The 14,883-nt window shown below is 43.7% G+C and overlaps 1 protein-coding gene across 1 annotated transcript in view; it reads right to left on the bottom strand.

The window, feature by feature from the left end:
- naalad2 (N-acetylated alpha-linked acidic dipeptidase 2) overlaps nucleotides 1-14,883 on the bottom strand; it is an 81,734-nt gene that overhangs the window by 60,654 nt on the left and 6,197 nt on the right. Inside the window, 1 exon segment of the mRNA XM_052026314.1 lies at nucleotides 634-820. Within this exon segment, the coding sequence (XP_051882274.1) occupies nucleotides 634-820 (187 nt within the window).

Below are 14,883 nucleotides of genomic sequence, written 5' to 3'. Positions count from 1 at the left end.
CTGAAACATTGATTGTTTCTCTTTCCACAGATGTTACCTGATGCCGTTTTTCCAGCATTTTGTGATTTTAGATTACCAGCATCTGCAGTTTTTGCCTATATTTATTAATATTCAAATATTAATTACTACCCTCTAGTTTCACAGACAAATCAAATGGGGGCTTCATGATGCAGCTGTATAGAGGTCCCTAGTTGGTAATTATGCTCTTGCTCATTTACTGTTAGCAGACACACATCTTTTACCCCAACAAACATATCACCAGATTTGGCAAAATAGTCATCCAATTGAATGGGTAACTTAATTTTGGAAAGCAGCCACCCTCAACTAAATCAGTAAAATCAAATTGCTCACAGTGCTGTGATTAGGGAGAAGGATATAGAAACCTTGTGGATATAAACATGGATTTTGATATCAATTGAAAAGGTAGTTATAAGAAGCCAACAAAGTGGGTGAAGACATAGGCACAGGGGAGAAGAAAGCAAAGCCTAGAATGTAAAGACTGAACTATAACAACAAGTGTTACTGACAATAATTATATTGTGCCACGGAGTATAAACTACTAATTGTGCAAAACTTCAGAATACCCAATAACAGATGAAGCAAAAACTCTAAATGCAAAATGTTTCACTTTACCAAATATCCATTTTCATTGGTGATAGAGATGTAATTAGGATTGCTTTGGTTTGGGTAAGACAACAAGACATCATATTCAGCCATTTCAACTGAATCTAGGCCCCATTTCTTCCACTGGCTTTGTATCTCTTGTGCTAACTGGAGATTCTTTACAGTGCCAGCTAAATGAGGAAATTTTGTCCAATTCCTGATGAAACAAAATTAAGACTCGTAAGTAATCAAGAGCTGATCCATCCACAGAATAAAAAATGTCTAAGTACATGGAATGCTTTGGTCTTTACAAAATGCAGTACAAATTGACTTGTCCTATGATTTCATTAAAACCTCTGGTCTTTTACCACTATGCTCAACTTGAATTGCCCAGATGGCATTGGCTTATCTACAATTGTTCATAATCTAAAGCCTCGTTAAACAAGGGTGCAAATTAACTTCTTGCTGGTGACGTTAGCCTCGATGCAGTAAATTAGTAGCAACTCCTAGAAATATCCAGATCAAATGTTATATTTTGTTTAGAACAGTGTATTTCAGTTAATTTTGAAATAATTTAACATGATAAAATAAAGTCTAAGGGTTAAATCATTCAAGGTTAATTCACAATATGTCAAATTAGATGATCAGTTTTGCTGTCAACTGAAATGGGACAGCAGTACAACCAGTTTTAAGGCAGTAATAAATTAAATCTTTGTAATTATTTTCAGTACAAGGGTTCCTGAGTTCAGAGCTAGGTCAAGTTATCAAATTATGTGAAATATTCTCATCTGTTCCTCATTTCAGACTCAAAATACGGTTTTAGCGTTTACATGTAATTTAATACTCTTGGTGGAAGTGCAGAATCTAATAACTGCAGTATCAGCCTAGCTTTTTAAAATGTCAATGTTGAGCTCAATGACCCAATTAATTTCCTTTGTTTTACCATACAACCTCCTGGCCATGTGGAATCCATTACACTGATAAAACTTATTGTGTTAGGAACACAAATTGAAGAATACCATCTTAAAATGTTATAGTTCCATCTTAAAACACCACTCTGCTTTGGATGTTTGCCATCTTTCTTCCAGTTCCTATCCGAGTTTCCAGAATTTGTGGACTCTGTCTACAACTTAATTTCCCACATTCTAATTCAGCACCCAGCAATTTTGGTTTCTCCTATGGTGTCTCTTCCTGTTATATTTTCCCTTATGCAGAGCAAATGTGCACTCTACTGTACATTCTAACCTTGCTGTACAGCAACTTTAATTGGTCTGCTGCCAGGTTTCATAACTAGTTGAATAATTGACAATTGCTTCACCAATCCACAGTCACCAAGGAGCAAAATAATTGCATGCAGACCCATGCTGTCAAATTTTCCAGCTGATCTTAAATGTCTATGGGTTAATTATAGAATTGGTAATGCAAAGTTATCGTCTAAAAAAAACAAAAAAAGTTATACAGAGGATGAATTGTTATTAGGTCTAGTACTGCTTCCCAAGGATAAAGATCAAATTTACTTTGCTAACAAGCCACACTGTAACCTAAAACAAGATAAAATTGATCAACTTATCAGTGACATACATCACAAGGACAAAAATGTATTCTGGTTTGCAGTAATTCAAAGACACCCATTTCACATTTATTTTTCAACAACAGCACAAGATGTACTAGGATTTCAATGGTAGAAAAAGATAAAGAGATTGAAATTAGCTGTTTCATTAGTTATGACATTTACATTTTTGTTATACAGCATGCAAAAAGGCCCTTGGCCTAACTCGTCCAGGCCAACCAAATTGTCTACCTGAGCTAGTCCCAAGTCTCGTTTGCCTGCAGTAACCCTCTGAACCATTCCTATACATGTACCAGTCTAAATGACAAATGTTGTAATTGTACCCATCTTTACAGCTTCCTCTGGCAGTTTGTTCCATATGCCCACCACTGTGTGAAGAAGTTGCCCTTCAGGTCCCTTTATATCTTTCCCCTCTCACCTTAAACCCATGCCCTTCATGATTTTATATAGCTCTAAAAGATCACCCTTCAGCCTCCTACATTCCAAGGAAAATTGTACCAAGCTATCCAGCCTCTCTTTGTAACTCAAGCCCTCCAGTCCTTTTAACATCGACATGAATCTTTTCTGCACCCTTTCCAGCTTAATGATATCCTTCCTATAGCTGGGTGTCCAGAACGGCACACAGTCCTCCAAGTGTGGTCTCACTAATGACTTGTGCAGTGGCAACATGTCATCCCAACTCCTGTACTCAATGTCCTGCCAAGCGCCTTTTTCCCCACCATCCTACCTGCATCTCAACTTTCAGGGAACTATGTACCTGTACCCCTAGGTTTCTGTTCTACAACACTTTCCAGGGCCCTAACATTTATTGTGCAACTCCTGCCCTGGTTTAACTTACTAAAGTGCAACACCTTATATTTGTCAAAGTTAAATTTCACCTGCCTTTATTTGATCCATTTCCCCAGTTGATTTAGATCCCATTTTAATCTTAGATAAACCTCTTCACTGCCCACGATATCACCAATGATCACGTCATCCGCAAACTTACTAACCATGCCAATTAGCTCACCCTGGATCCCATATAATCTAATCTTCCAGACTAGCCTACCACGCAGGGCCTTGTCAAAGGCCTTGCTAAAGCCCATGTAATTCAACATTTGCCAACCTACCCTCATCAATCCTCTTCGTCACTCTTCAAAAAACCCAATCAAATTTGTGACAGACAATTTTCCACACAAAGCCATGCTGACTATCCCTAATCAGTCTTTGCCTTTCCAAATGCTGGTAGGTCCTGTCCCTCAGAAACCCCACCAGTAACTTTCCCACCACTGATGTTAGGCTCACTTGCCTGTACTTCCGTCTTGTCCTTGCAGCACTTTTTAAATAAAAGCACAACATTATCAACCCTCCAATCTTCCAGTACCTCGCCCGTGGCAAAAGGGAAATTTGCAAGTATTTCTGCCAGGGTCCCAGCAATTCTTCCCTAGTTTCCCACAATGTCCTAGGATACACTTAGTCAGGCCTCAGGGATTTATTCACCTTAATATGCTTCAAGACTGACAGCATCTCCTATTTTCGTAATGTGGCTACGTTCCAAGACAGCACTATTCATTTCCCTTAATTCATTAGCTTTCATGACCTTCTCCACAGCAAATAGAGATGACAAATATTCATTCACGACCTCGTCCATCTCCTGTAGCACGACACGTGGATGATCACATTGATCCTTAAGGAGACTCTTTTGCTCTTAACATATTTGTGGAATCCCTTCGAGTTCTCCTTTACCTTATCTGCCAGAGCTATCGCGTGTCCTCTTTTTACCCTCCTAACTTTCCTCCTAAGTGAAGTCCTACATCTTTTAACTCCCCAAAAGGGATTTACTTGATCCCAGCTGCCTTTACCTTCTTTTTCCTAACCAGATCCTCAATATCCCTTGTGAAACAGTGTTACCTAATCCTGCCAGTGCTAACCTTCACTCTAACAGGATCATGCTGTCCCTGAACTCTCCCTATTTACTTTTATAAGCCTTCCACTTGCCAGATGTCCCTTTACCTGCAAACAGCCTCTCCAAATCAACCTTTGCAAGTTCCTGTCTAATGCCATCAAAAATTTGCCTTGCCCCAATTTAGGACTTTAACTTGTTCCACTTTTTGTCAGAACTATTTTAAAACTAATAGAATTATGGTCACTGGTCTCAAAGTACTCCTGCACTAACACTTCAGTCACTTTCCCTGCCTCATTTCCCAATAGGAGATCCAGTGTTACCCCCTCTCAAGTAGGGCCATCTACATGTTGTTTGAGAAAACTTCCTGTTTCACATTTAACAAATCCCACCCCATCCCAAGCCCTTTGCATTACTGCAGTCCCGGTCAACATGAGGGAAGTTGAAATCACTTACTATTACAACTCTATTATTCATATAGCCACCTACAATCTCCCTATATATTTGCTCCCCTAATTCCCGTGAACTTTTGGGCATGCCATAGTACAATCCCAAAGTGGTCATCCCCTTCCTCTTTCTAAGTATTACCCATTTGGTCTCACTGGAAGATTCCACCCCTGCTCGCGCCCCCCCCCCCCCCCAGAACATCACAAGTACTGCTATAATGATCTCCCTAATTAAAAATGCAACTCCCCCTCCACTTTTACCTCCAATTCTATCATGTCTACAGCATCTGTACCCCAGAATATTGAGTTGTCAATCCTCCCCTTCTCTCAATCAGGTTTCAGTTATGGCTATAATATCCCAGTCCAATGTACCAGTCTGTGCCAGAGTTCCTCTGCCTTACCCATCAGGGTTCTTGCATTAAAATGCAGTTTAGACTATCATACCTCCCTCACTCTGTCTAGCCCCTGCCTGTCCTGTCTACTGACCTTGCTCATTTCAACATTTATATTTCCATCAACTTTCCCATCTGCCACACAACTGCTTTGGGTCCCACCCCCTGCCAAACTAGGTTAAACCCTTCCAAGTCACACTAGCACATCACTCCACCAGGATACTGGTTCCCCTCCAGTTCAGGTGCAACTCGTGCCTCTTGCAGATCCCACCTGCCCTGGAAAAGAGCCCAATGATCCATATACCCAAAGCCCTCCTTCCTGCACCAACACTTTAGCCACGCATTTGGCTGTACTATCTTTCTATTTCCTGCCTTGCACAGGGAGTAATCCTGAGATTACAACCCTAGGGGTTCTGTTTTTTTTTATATAAAGTTACTACCTAACTCCCTAAATTCTCTTTGCATGACCTCATCTCCCTTCCTATCTATGTTGTTGGTACCAATATTGACCACAGCCTCTGGCTGCTTACACTCCCCTTTCAGAATGTCCTGTGCCCACTCAGAGACATCCCTGACCCTGGCACTGGGGAGGCAACACCATCGTGGAGTCCCTCTCATGGCCACAAAAATGCCTGTCTGTGCACCTGACTAAAGAGTCCCCTATCATTGTTGGTTGCCTAGATTTTGCCCTACCCTGCTTTACAGCAGAGCCAGCCACGGTCCCACTGATCTGGCTGCTTCTGCTTTTCTCCCCGCTGAGGTTATTCCCCCCCCCCCCCCCCGAAACAGTAGTCAAACTGGTATACTTGTTTGAGAGGAGAATACTACAGGAGACTCCTGCACTATCTGCCTGCCTCTCCTGGCAGTCACCCATCTACATGACTGAACCTTTGGTGTGACCACCTCCCTGAAACTATCTGTGACACTGTCTTCTGTATGCTTCTGCTCCATGAGGTCTGAGAGGAGCTGCAGCTGAACTTACTTCCTGCAAATGTAGTCATTAGGGACACTAGACTGCTGCCTGATCTACATCTGATAGAAGGAGCATAGCATTCCACTAACTGACATTACTGTCCTCTTAATAAAGGAGCAGGCTTAGGGAAAAAGGAAAAAAAATCTTACCTTCCCCTAAAGTGGCTATTGCTTGCCCTTCCCACCAAAGCATGGTGTTCACTAAAGCTGGCTCCTTGACCACCAACAGCACTTCAACCTCAAAGTAGCCCTTCTCAAAATGGCCACCCTGTTAGACCCAGCCTCCTTTTTATTCACTGCTAGAGTTGTAACCAGGGAAACTAACAAACTGCTTACTGGCAACAGACTTTTTAAAATCATATTGTACATTAAGATTTTGCACAATGAAATACAGAAGGCATTTTTAATTTCTTTTTGCACGACGTAACCATAGCTCCTCCCACAATGCCACTCACACATTGCATTCCAGATTTCCTCTGAGGCAGTCTGAGTGAAAGCACTCCCAGCAGAAAACAGGCTGAGGAATGTCTGCTACTATGCCATTTCTGCAGAATTAGTTTTTTTTGGTGTATCGTTCTTATCCAATTTATATTCCAGGTCTTCAAACCAATCCTTTTTATATTGCTCTGAACAATTATTTATCATTGCAAATACAAGCAGACTCTTGACAGAACATTAGGTTACCAGTCCTAAACTCCTGTGATATAATGTCCTGTGACACACCACAAGACATTTTACTGTGCGAGTGGCAGTGCATTAGTGCAATGTCATATAGTACCCCTTTTTAATACCAACTTACCTAATTATTTATCCATATCAACTTAAAACCACTAGTTTTCTTTTTCCAATTGATTATATTTTTCTTACAGCTTTGCCGATTCCATTCAAACCACCTGCTTTTTGTTCTACAGGCTTGCCGATGTCCCCATCCATCTCTTCTTCCCTCCAAATAGTCAACCATTCAACTTCCTTTTATAACCTCCATAATTGTTGTTATCGATAAGTGTATTCAGGTATGTCCCTCTGTCAAATCTGCCAACACTACCTTTCATGGGAGTCCCATTCATAACCCACTTTCTTCTCCACAGTTCAAGTATATGTCACCTTTCAAACCTGAGCCTATTTTCCCTTGACCTCTACACTTGATTTTCTTCAAATGATTTCCCACCCAACCACGGTACTGAAACCTCCAATCAGAATCACAAATGGCATCCTGTGGGATTGTGACATGGAAGACTATCCATTCTTATCCTTCTCAAAGTCTCTGTTGTCTTTGGCACTATTGGCCACACCATTCTCCCTTAAAACTCCTTTTTTTTTTCAGCTGAGCAGTACTACACTAATTAAACTTTGCCTCTATCTCTTTAACCTTCTTCAGGAGACACCTGAAAGCCCACTCCTTTAACTAAGTCTTTGCTTATCTGTTACAAGATCTCTACATGCAGGCTGCTTGTTGCCTTGGAAATTTTGCCATGTTAGAAATGCTATATAATAACACTGTGTATATAAAACAACTTGCATTAAAAATAACAAAAATGTCCTAAGATGGTCTCAGTCACTGGCTCTGTAACCTCTTCACCCTCTTAGGTACATTGAATTGTCTCAACCTTAAGCAATGCGAGCTAGCAGCGATTTTTTTTTTAAATGTATTTTTCATGACGTGAGCGTCACTGGCATTCATTGGTCTCTCCCAAAGGCTCCTGAACAGAATCAACTACATTTCAGTATATCGGGAGTCACATGTAGCCCAGACCAGGTTTGGATGATGGATTTCCTTCCACATGCAAGAGGAAAGCATTCAGTAAATGGCAGGACCTCTAGGAGCATGTTGTAGAGGGATCTTGGAATACATCCATATCTCCCTGAAAGTGGCAACATAAGTAGATAAAGTGGTAAAGGTAACATATGGTAGGCTTTCCTTCATTGGTCAGGCCATTGAGTATAAAAGTTGGTGATTCACATTGCAGCTGTGTCAAACTTTGGTTGGGGCACATTTGGAGTACCATGTGCACTTGCGATCATCACATTATAGGAAGAATGTGGAGGCTTTGGAGAGGATGCAGTAGAGGTTGCAACAAACAATATGCTGGAGGGACTCAGTGGGTCAAGCAACATCTGTGGGAGGAAAGGAATTGTCAATGTTTTGGGTCAAAACCCTGCATCAGGACTGAGAGTGGAGAGGTGAGATGGCCAGTATAGAGAGGAGAAGGGGAGTGGTGAGAAAGGATTGAGGCGATTGGTGGACTGGGGAGGGGTGTGAGATGACAGGCAGGTAGTGCCAGGTAGGGGAGGTGAGCGGGGTGGAGTTGGAAAACTGTGGCAGGTGAATGATAGATGGAGGCAAACAAAGGGAGAGAGAAAAATAGGGACAAAAACAAACAGATGGAGCAAGGTAGGTTCATCTTGCTCCATCTTTTTTTTAATCCCCTGAAATGTTGACAATTCCTTTCCTCCCACAGATGTTGCTTGACCTGCTGAGTTCTTCCAGCAGATTGTTTGTTGCTCTAAATTCCAGCATCTGCAGTCTCCTATGTCTCCATGCAGAAGAGATTCACTACAATATTGCCTGGATTGGAGTATGTTAGCTATTAGGAGAGGTTTTCTCTGGAGTATTGGGACAACCTGACAGAAATCTATAAAATTATGAGAGACATGGATAAGGTGGATGGTCAGAGCCTTCTTCCAGTGGTGGAAACGTCAAATATTACAGCTTTAAAGTCCAAGGGGAAAAGTTCAAAGGAGATGTGCAGGGCAAGTTTTTTTTTAAATCTCAGGGTAGTAGGTGCCTAGAATGCATTGCCAGGGGAAGTGGTAGATGCAGATACGATAGCAATATTTAAGAGACATTTGGACAAACACATGAACGTGTAGGGAATAGAGCAACGTGGACCACATGCAGGCAGTTGGGATTGGTTTAGACTGGCATCATGGTTAGCACAGGCACATTGGCTGAAGGATCTGTTCCTGTGCTGTACTGTTCTATTAGTGAACCAGACAGGTGTTCTTGGCAAAATAAAATAGTTGCTTTTGTGATCATCTTACTCAGACTGTTTGTTTTAGAATTCTAGATCATTAACTATACTCAATTTCAGTACAATATGACTTGGCTCAATCAATACATCCTGCTCAAAACTTCCTGCCAGAATGACACACTGTTCCTTCCTATACTGCTGCATTTAGGCTTAGCCAGTCTGTTTTGTTTAACTAAAGTATCAAGTTACTTAATTCAGTTACAACAGGAGCTACACTTCAATTGCACTTAATGTGGAAAACACTTGACAACCAATTAAGTCTGTGAAGGGTGCTCTATCACTGAAACTTTATCAAAATTAATCAGCCTCTCCAAAATCTCATCACAGAGCATGTACTCTCACACTGTTCCTACCTCACTGTATTTACCAGCTAACTTTGTGATGTGACCTTGTACATCCCTTTCTATACCTTACAGATGCAAAACAGCACCAACTTGTCAGTAAGCTCTCAGTTGCACACTAACCCAATTAACATTTGGACAGTGACCCTTTAAATGCCAATTGCTTCTTTGGAGCTCTCCAGAGTTACACCAGATTACCTGGTAACTTATGAAAATTATTAGTGCCCTATGAACATCATTGTGAACTCTGGGTCACTGCAAGAACCCCAATTGTAGGGAAACAATACAGCAGCGGCTATCAAACTTCATTCTGCAGATGCCTGAAGGTCTATAGCGACTTTTCAGGGATTCTCCAAAATCAATAATTTCCAATTATAACCAAAGAGGAAATCTGTCACTCTAGCATTTACTCAGTCTGAGCAATCCACAGGAGAAGGTACCTGGGTTGATGTGCTGCTCTGGGACACTGGTTAACAGCCTTTAGTTAGGAAGCCAAGACAGCTTCTAGTGCCCAAATCAAGGGCAAGCCCAAGCCATGTTAGGACCAGCACAACTTTCCAAACAATATGGGTGTTGGAAAAGGTTTTAATTGATTTTCCACAGGGCTAAAACAAAAATTGCATACAACAGAAATTGACCTAAAAATTTATTATGCCCAACTTTTTAACTGAAATAAATTGTTATTTTATCTGCTGAGGCCAAGTACTTTCTGTCTAAAGCAAAAGGGAGGAGGGAGTTGCTTTGTTCTATGCTGCAGCCAATGCTTTGAACAAAATGGCTTTGGAAAGAAACAAAAAACACTTGTGAGCACTGAGATACAAAAAACTGCGGATACTGGAATCCGGTGCAACAAAGGTCTGCTGGAGGAACTCAGCGGGTCAAGCAGCATCTGTGGGGGGGAAGGTATTGTCAATGTTTCAGGTGGAAACCATGCATTGGGACTGAGAATGGAGAGGGAAGAAAGCCAATATGGAGGAGAGGGGGAATGGCGAGACGGAGGCCAATGGGTGATTAGTGGATTGAAGAGGGGTGAAGGATGATGGGCAGATCAAGCCATTTAGGGGAGGAGTGGAGTTGGGAGACAGATGGATGATAGATGGAGGTAAAGATCATAATTGCACAAATGGACCTTCAGAAATACTGGACCAAAATCTTGGACAAAGATGGGTTTTAACAAGTCCCTTACAGGGGAAGTGTTTTAGGGACATCATTCAAAAGCAGGAACCCTAGATGATTGAACCACAATAACTACCAGAGAGCCAATGAAGCCATGGAAAGGCAGTTTCTGAACTGGGAGATGTAGAGCTAGAGGTTACACAGATAGGAAAGGATAAGGCCAGGAAGCCCTTTAAACATATAATTTTAAATAAGAAGCATTGGAAGACAATTCAACTCAGCAAGGTCAGGACTGATGGAAGAGTGTGGTGCAATGGGGGTTAGGGTGTGAACAGCAGAGTTTTGAAAATGAATTATCTTTTCACACTCTATAAATGTTGTACCACTGTCTAAAGGAACATTGCAGGTGTAAATGTATGGATGCGAATTTTGGCAATGGATGAATTGAAGACAAGCTTGCGCTGATGATATCTGTGAAGGAGATGATATGGAATTAGATGATATGGGATTTTCCCAATTAATAACTCTTAATAATTTCATTACAAAAATCAAGCTTGCAAACTGCAGACGCAGAATCTGAAAATTTCTCTGCAAAGATTAGTTAATGGATGTTACAAACTGATCCACTTCTCTGAAGAGCTTCTTAAAATTCAGACCTGCCTAATTACTTAGGCATAACAGATACTCTAAGCTTCTAGATTTGCATCTTGCAAGCTTCTGATTTTTGTTATGAAATATTTGAGAGCTGTTATTTAGAAAAAATTGTGAAACCATAAACAGAAGAATAAAACCATGGATAATTTAGAGCTCAAAACATTTTTTACTAAGTTAATGAGTCTTTGTTCAGTGGAAGTTATTTAGTGGTTAAGAAATCTGTGCATCATTTTACTTGAACATCAATAAAAGTTATTTACTTATAGTACACAATTTTCAGTTAAGACCCACTTCTGATTTGGTCGTTTGACTTGAAATCTGAAATTTTAAAAGCCTAAAATTTTGGAAGATGAACTTCACAACAAAAGGTTTATTCATGCATTTTACAATTTGAACCTCGTCTTAAAGAGTACTTTTCAGCATGCCATCCAATAAAGAGAAGGGAAGTCACACAATATCTATCAGTAACTGTCATGATGAAAAAATGTTATGTTACAATCCCTGAACAATGTCATTGTTTAACTAATTAAAAAACCAAAGATGTAATCCAAATTGTGAGTGGCGTTAGTTCTGCTTACAGGAATGGCTACACTGAACCCAAGAAAGTACTTAAATACAAGACAAAAGATGGGACACCTTCATTAGTCATTTTAAGATAAGCAACAAGTAACTCAACTGTTTTTTTCTTTAAATTCAGGAAAGGGACACGAGGAAGCTGTGGTGCAATGTTATGCAAGCATTACACTTTTAGAACTGTTGTCTTACACAAGGCAGCCCATATTCTTTAGCTGAACATATACAAATCAAATTCAAAATAGTATTTGTGTCGTTATTTATCCCTTTGTAGCAACTCACTGTCCGAGCAAGCGAACCGGCTCGGCAGTCGGGTCGCGCATCGTCGGAGCAGCGAGGCACAAGATGGCGCTGGGCCATCATCTTCCGAGCGACAGGGAGAACCCGCGCGCAGGAAAAGTTTGATGACGTAGCGCATAAGTCATTTCCGTTTTCAGTGGGCAGGAACTGTTCCTCTTAAAAGGCCCATGCAGGCAGGAAAATAAATCAGTTTTGTTCTGCAACTCATCGACTAGTGTCTTACTTTCGCATCGCGGTAGCAGCCACTACATTGGTGACCCCAACGGTCCAAACAGATTTTGGACCCACACAATGGATGACAACGCAGCAGCCAACGCGGTGGAACTGAAGCTGCCCACCTTTTGGACGCTTCGGCCCCGCATCTGCTTCGACCAAGCCGAAGCACAATCCAGCTTTGGCAGATCACCTCTACTCCACACGGTACTACCACGTAATCACCTCCCTGGACCAGGAGGCAGCTGCCCAGGTTGGAGACTTCATCCAGTCTCTTCCGGAGGAAGGCAAGTACCCGGCTTTCAAAGACCTTCTTATTCGGACCTTCGGCCTCTCCCGTCGCGAGCACGCCGCCCGCTTCATCTCGATGGCCTGGGGGACAGATCCCCATCCGCCCTGATGAATGAGATGCTGGCCTTGGCTGAGGGACAACAGCCCTGCCTGATGTTCAACAGGCCCCTCGAACAACTACCCGACGAGTTCACCTGCTGTTGGCCGACACCAATTTCAGCAACCCATGTGAGGTAGCCGCCCGGGCAGATGTCCTGTGAAGGCCAAACGTGGAGAGCGGGTCGTCCATCAGCCAAATCGCCACGGCTGTGAGCCCAACGCCTACCTAAACCAGTCCCAGCAACCAAGCGACACACACCCCCAGAAACACAGACGACACACTGGCGACCAGAACTGTGTTTCTACCATCAGAGGTGTGGCAGGAGGCCCGTCGATGCCACCACCATGCAAGTTTCAGGGGAAACGCCAGGGCCAACCGCCACTAATGGCTATGGCGGCTGGCCACCAACACAGCCTCCTATTTGTTTGGGAGCAGCAGTCCAGGCGTCATTTCCTCGTCGATATTGGAGCAGAGGTCAGTGTTTTGACCCTGACCAGCCATGACACTCATAGCAGGCAACAGGGTCCCGCACTCAAAGCTGCAAACGGCACAACGATGCGGACTTTCGGTACCTGTACAGCTCAATTACAATTCGGTGACAGCCGTTTTACCTGGAACTTTACCCTTGCCACCATCGCCCGGCCACTCCTGGGAGCCAATTTCCTTCGGGCTCACAGCCTGTTAGTTGACCTGTGAGGGAAGCAGCTAGTGCACTCCAGAACTTTCCAAACCTACTCCCTAGGAGAAGCCAGCCTACCGCCCCGCACCTGGACTCCGTTTCCCTGTCTGGCAACAAGTTCACCAAGCTCCTAGCCGAATTCCCATCGGTTTTGGCACCTCAGTTTACAAGTTTGATGCCCAAACACAGGGTGCGGCATCACATCATTATCACAGGGCCACCCCTTCATGCCTAAGTACGACGACTACCTCCAGACAAGCTCCACCTGGCAAAGGAAGAGTTCCGCCGCATGGAAGAGCTGGGGATCGTTCGCAGGTCAGACAGCCCCTGGGCCTCCCCCCTGCACATGGTCCCCAAAGCTACCGGCAGGTGGAGGCCCTGCGGTGACTAGCGCAGGCAGAATGACACCACCACCCCACATCACTACCCCGTCCCTCATATCCAGGACTTCGCGGCGAACCTACACGGGGCCCACATCTTCTCCAAGGTGGACCTCATCCGGGGATACCACCAAATCCCGGTCCACCCTGACGACATCCCCAAAACTGCACTCATCACTCCATTCAGCCTCTTCGAATGCCATTCGGCCTTAAGAACGCCGCGCAGACCTTTCAGTGGCTGATGGATGCGGTAGACCGTGACCTGGACTTCGTGTTCACTTATTTAGATGACATAATAATCGCTAGCCGTGACCACCAAGAACACCTTTCCCACCTCCGCCAACTGTACTCCCGTCTCAGTGATTTCAGCTTATCAACCCGGCCAAGTGCCAATTCGGACTTGACTCTATCGATTTCCTCGGCCACAGAATCACCAGCAAAGGAGCAACACCCCAACCCGCCAAGGTAGACGCTATCCGCCATTGTGCCCGTCCCAACACGGTCAAAGGCCTGCAAGAATTCTTGGGGATGGTCAACTTTTACCATCGGTTCATCCCTGCAGCAGCCCATATCATGCGCCCTTTGTTCTCGCTGATGTCTGGCAAGGGCAAGGACATCACCTGGAACGACGAGGCCGTGGCTGCCTTCGTTAAGGCCAAGGACACCCTAGGACAGACGTCCCAACCGCCCTCACGGTGGACGCATCTAACACCACGGTCAGTGGGGTACTAGAACAACTAATCAAAGGCCGTTGACAACCCTGGGCGTTTTTCAGCAGGCACCTTAGACCACCCGATATGAAATACAGCGCTTTTGACTGGGAACTTCTAGCGCTGTACCTAGCAGTCCGGCATTTCCAGTACTTTTTAAGAAGGCAGGCCTTTCACTGACCATAAGCCTTTGTCTTTCGCCTTCTCCAAGGTCTCCGATCTCTGGTCAGCTCGTCAGCAGCGACATTTATCCTACATTTCCGAATTCACAACAGATATCCAACATGTCTCCAGAAAGGACAATGTTGTTGCTGACACGCTTTCCAGACCGACCATCCACAGCACGTCCCTGGGTGTAGACTACGCGGCCCTGGCTGACGTACAGCAAGCCGACGACGAGCTGCCTAGCTACAGAACCGCAGTCTTGGGCCTGCAGTTCCAAGATTTCTTAGTTGGTCCAGGTCAGTAGACCCTCCTTTGCGATGTTGCAACAGGTCAGCCCCGCCCTATAGTTCCTGCAGCCTGGCGGAAATGCATTTTCGACTTGGTACACGGGTTGGCGCACCCGTCCATCAGATCAACTGTCCGACTGGTCACCAGCAAGTTCGTCTGGCACGGCCTGTGCAAAC

This window comes from Pristis pectinata, chromosome 11 (genome assembly GCF_009764475.1).
Source record: "Pristis pectinata isolate sPriPec2 chromosome 11, sPriPec2.1.pri, whole genome shotgun sequence".
Taxonomy (NCBI): domain Eukaryota; kingdom Metazoa; phylum Chordata; class Chondrichthyes; order Rhinopristiformes; family Pristidae; genus Pristis; species Pristis pectinata.
The sequence above is the reverse complement of the archived record's forward strand: the minus strand, read 5'-3'. Positions and strand labels throughout refer to the sequence as shown.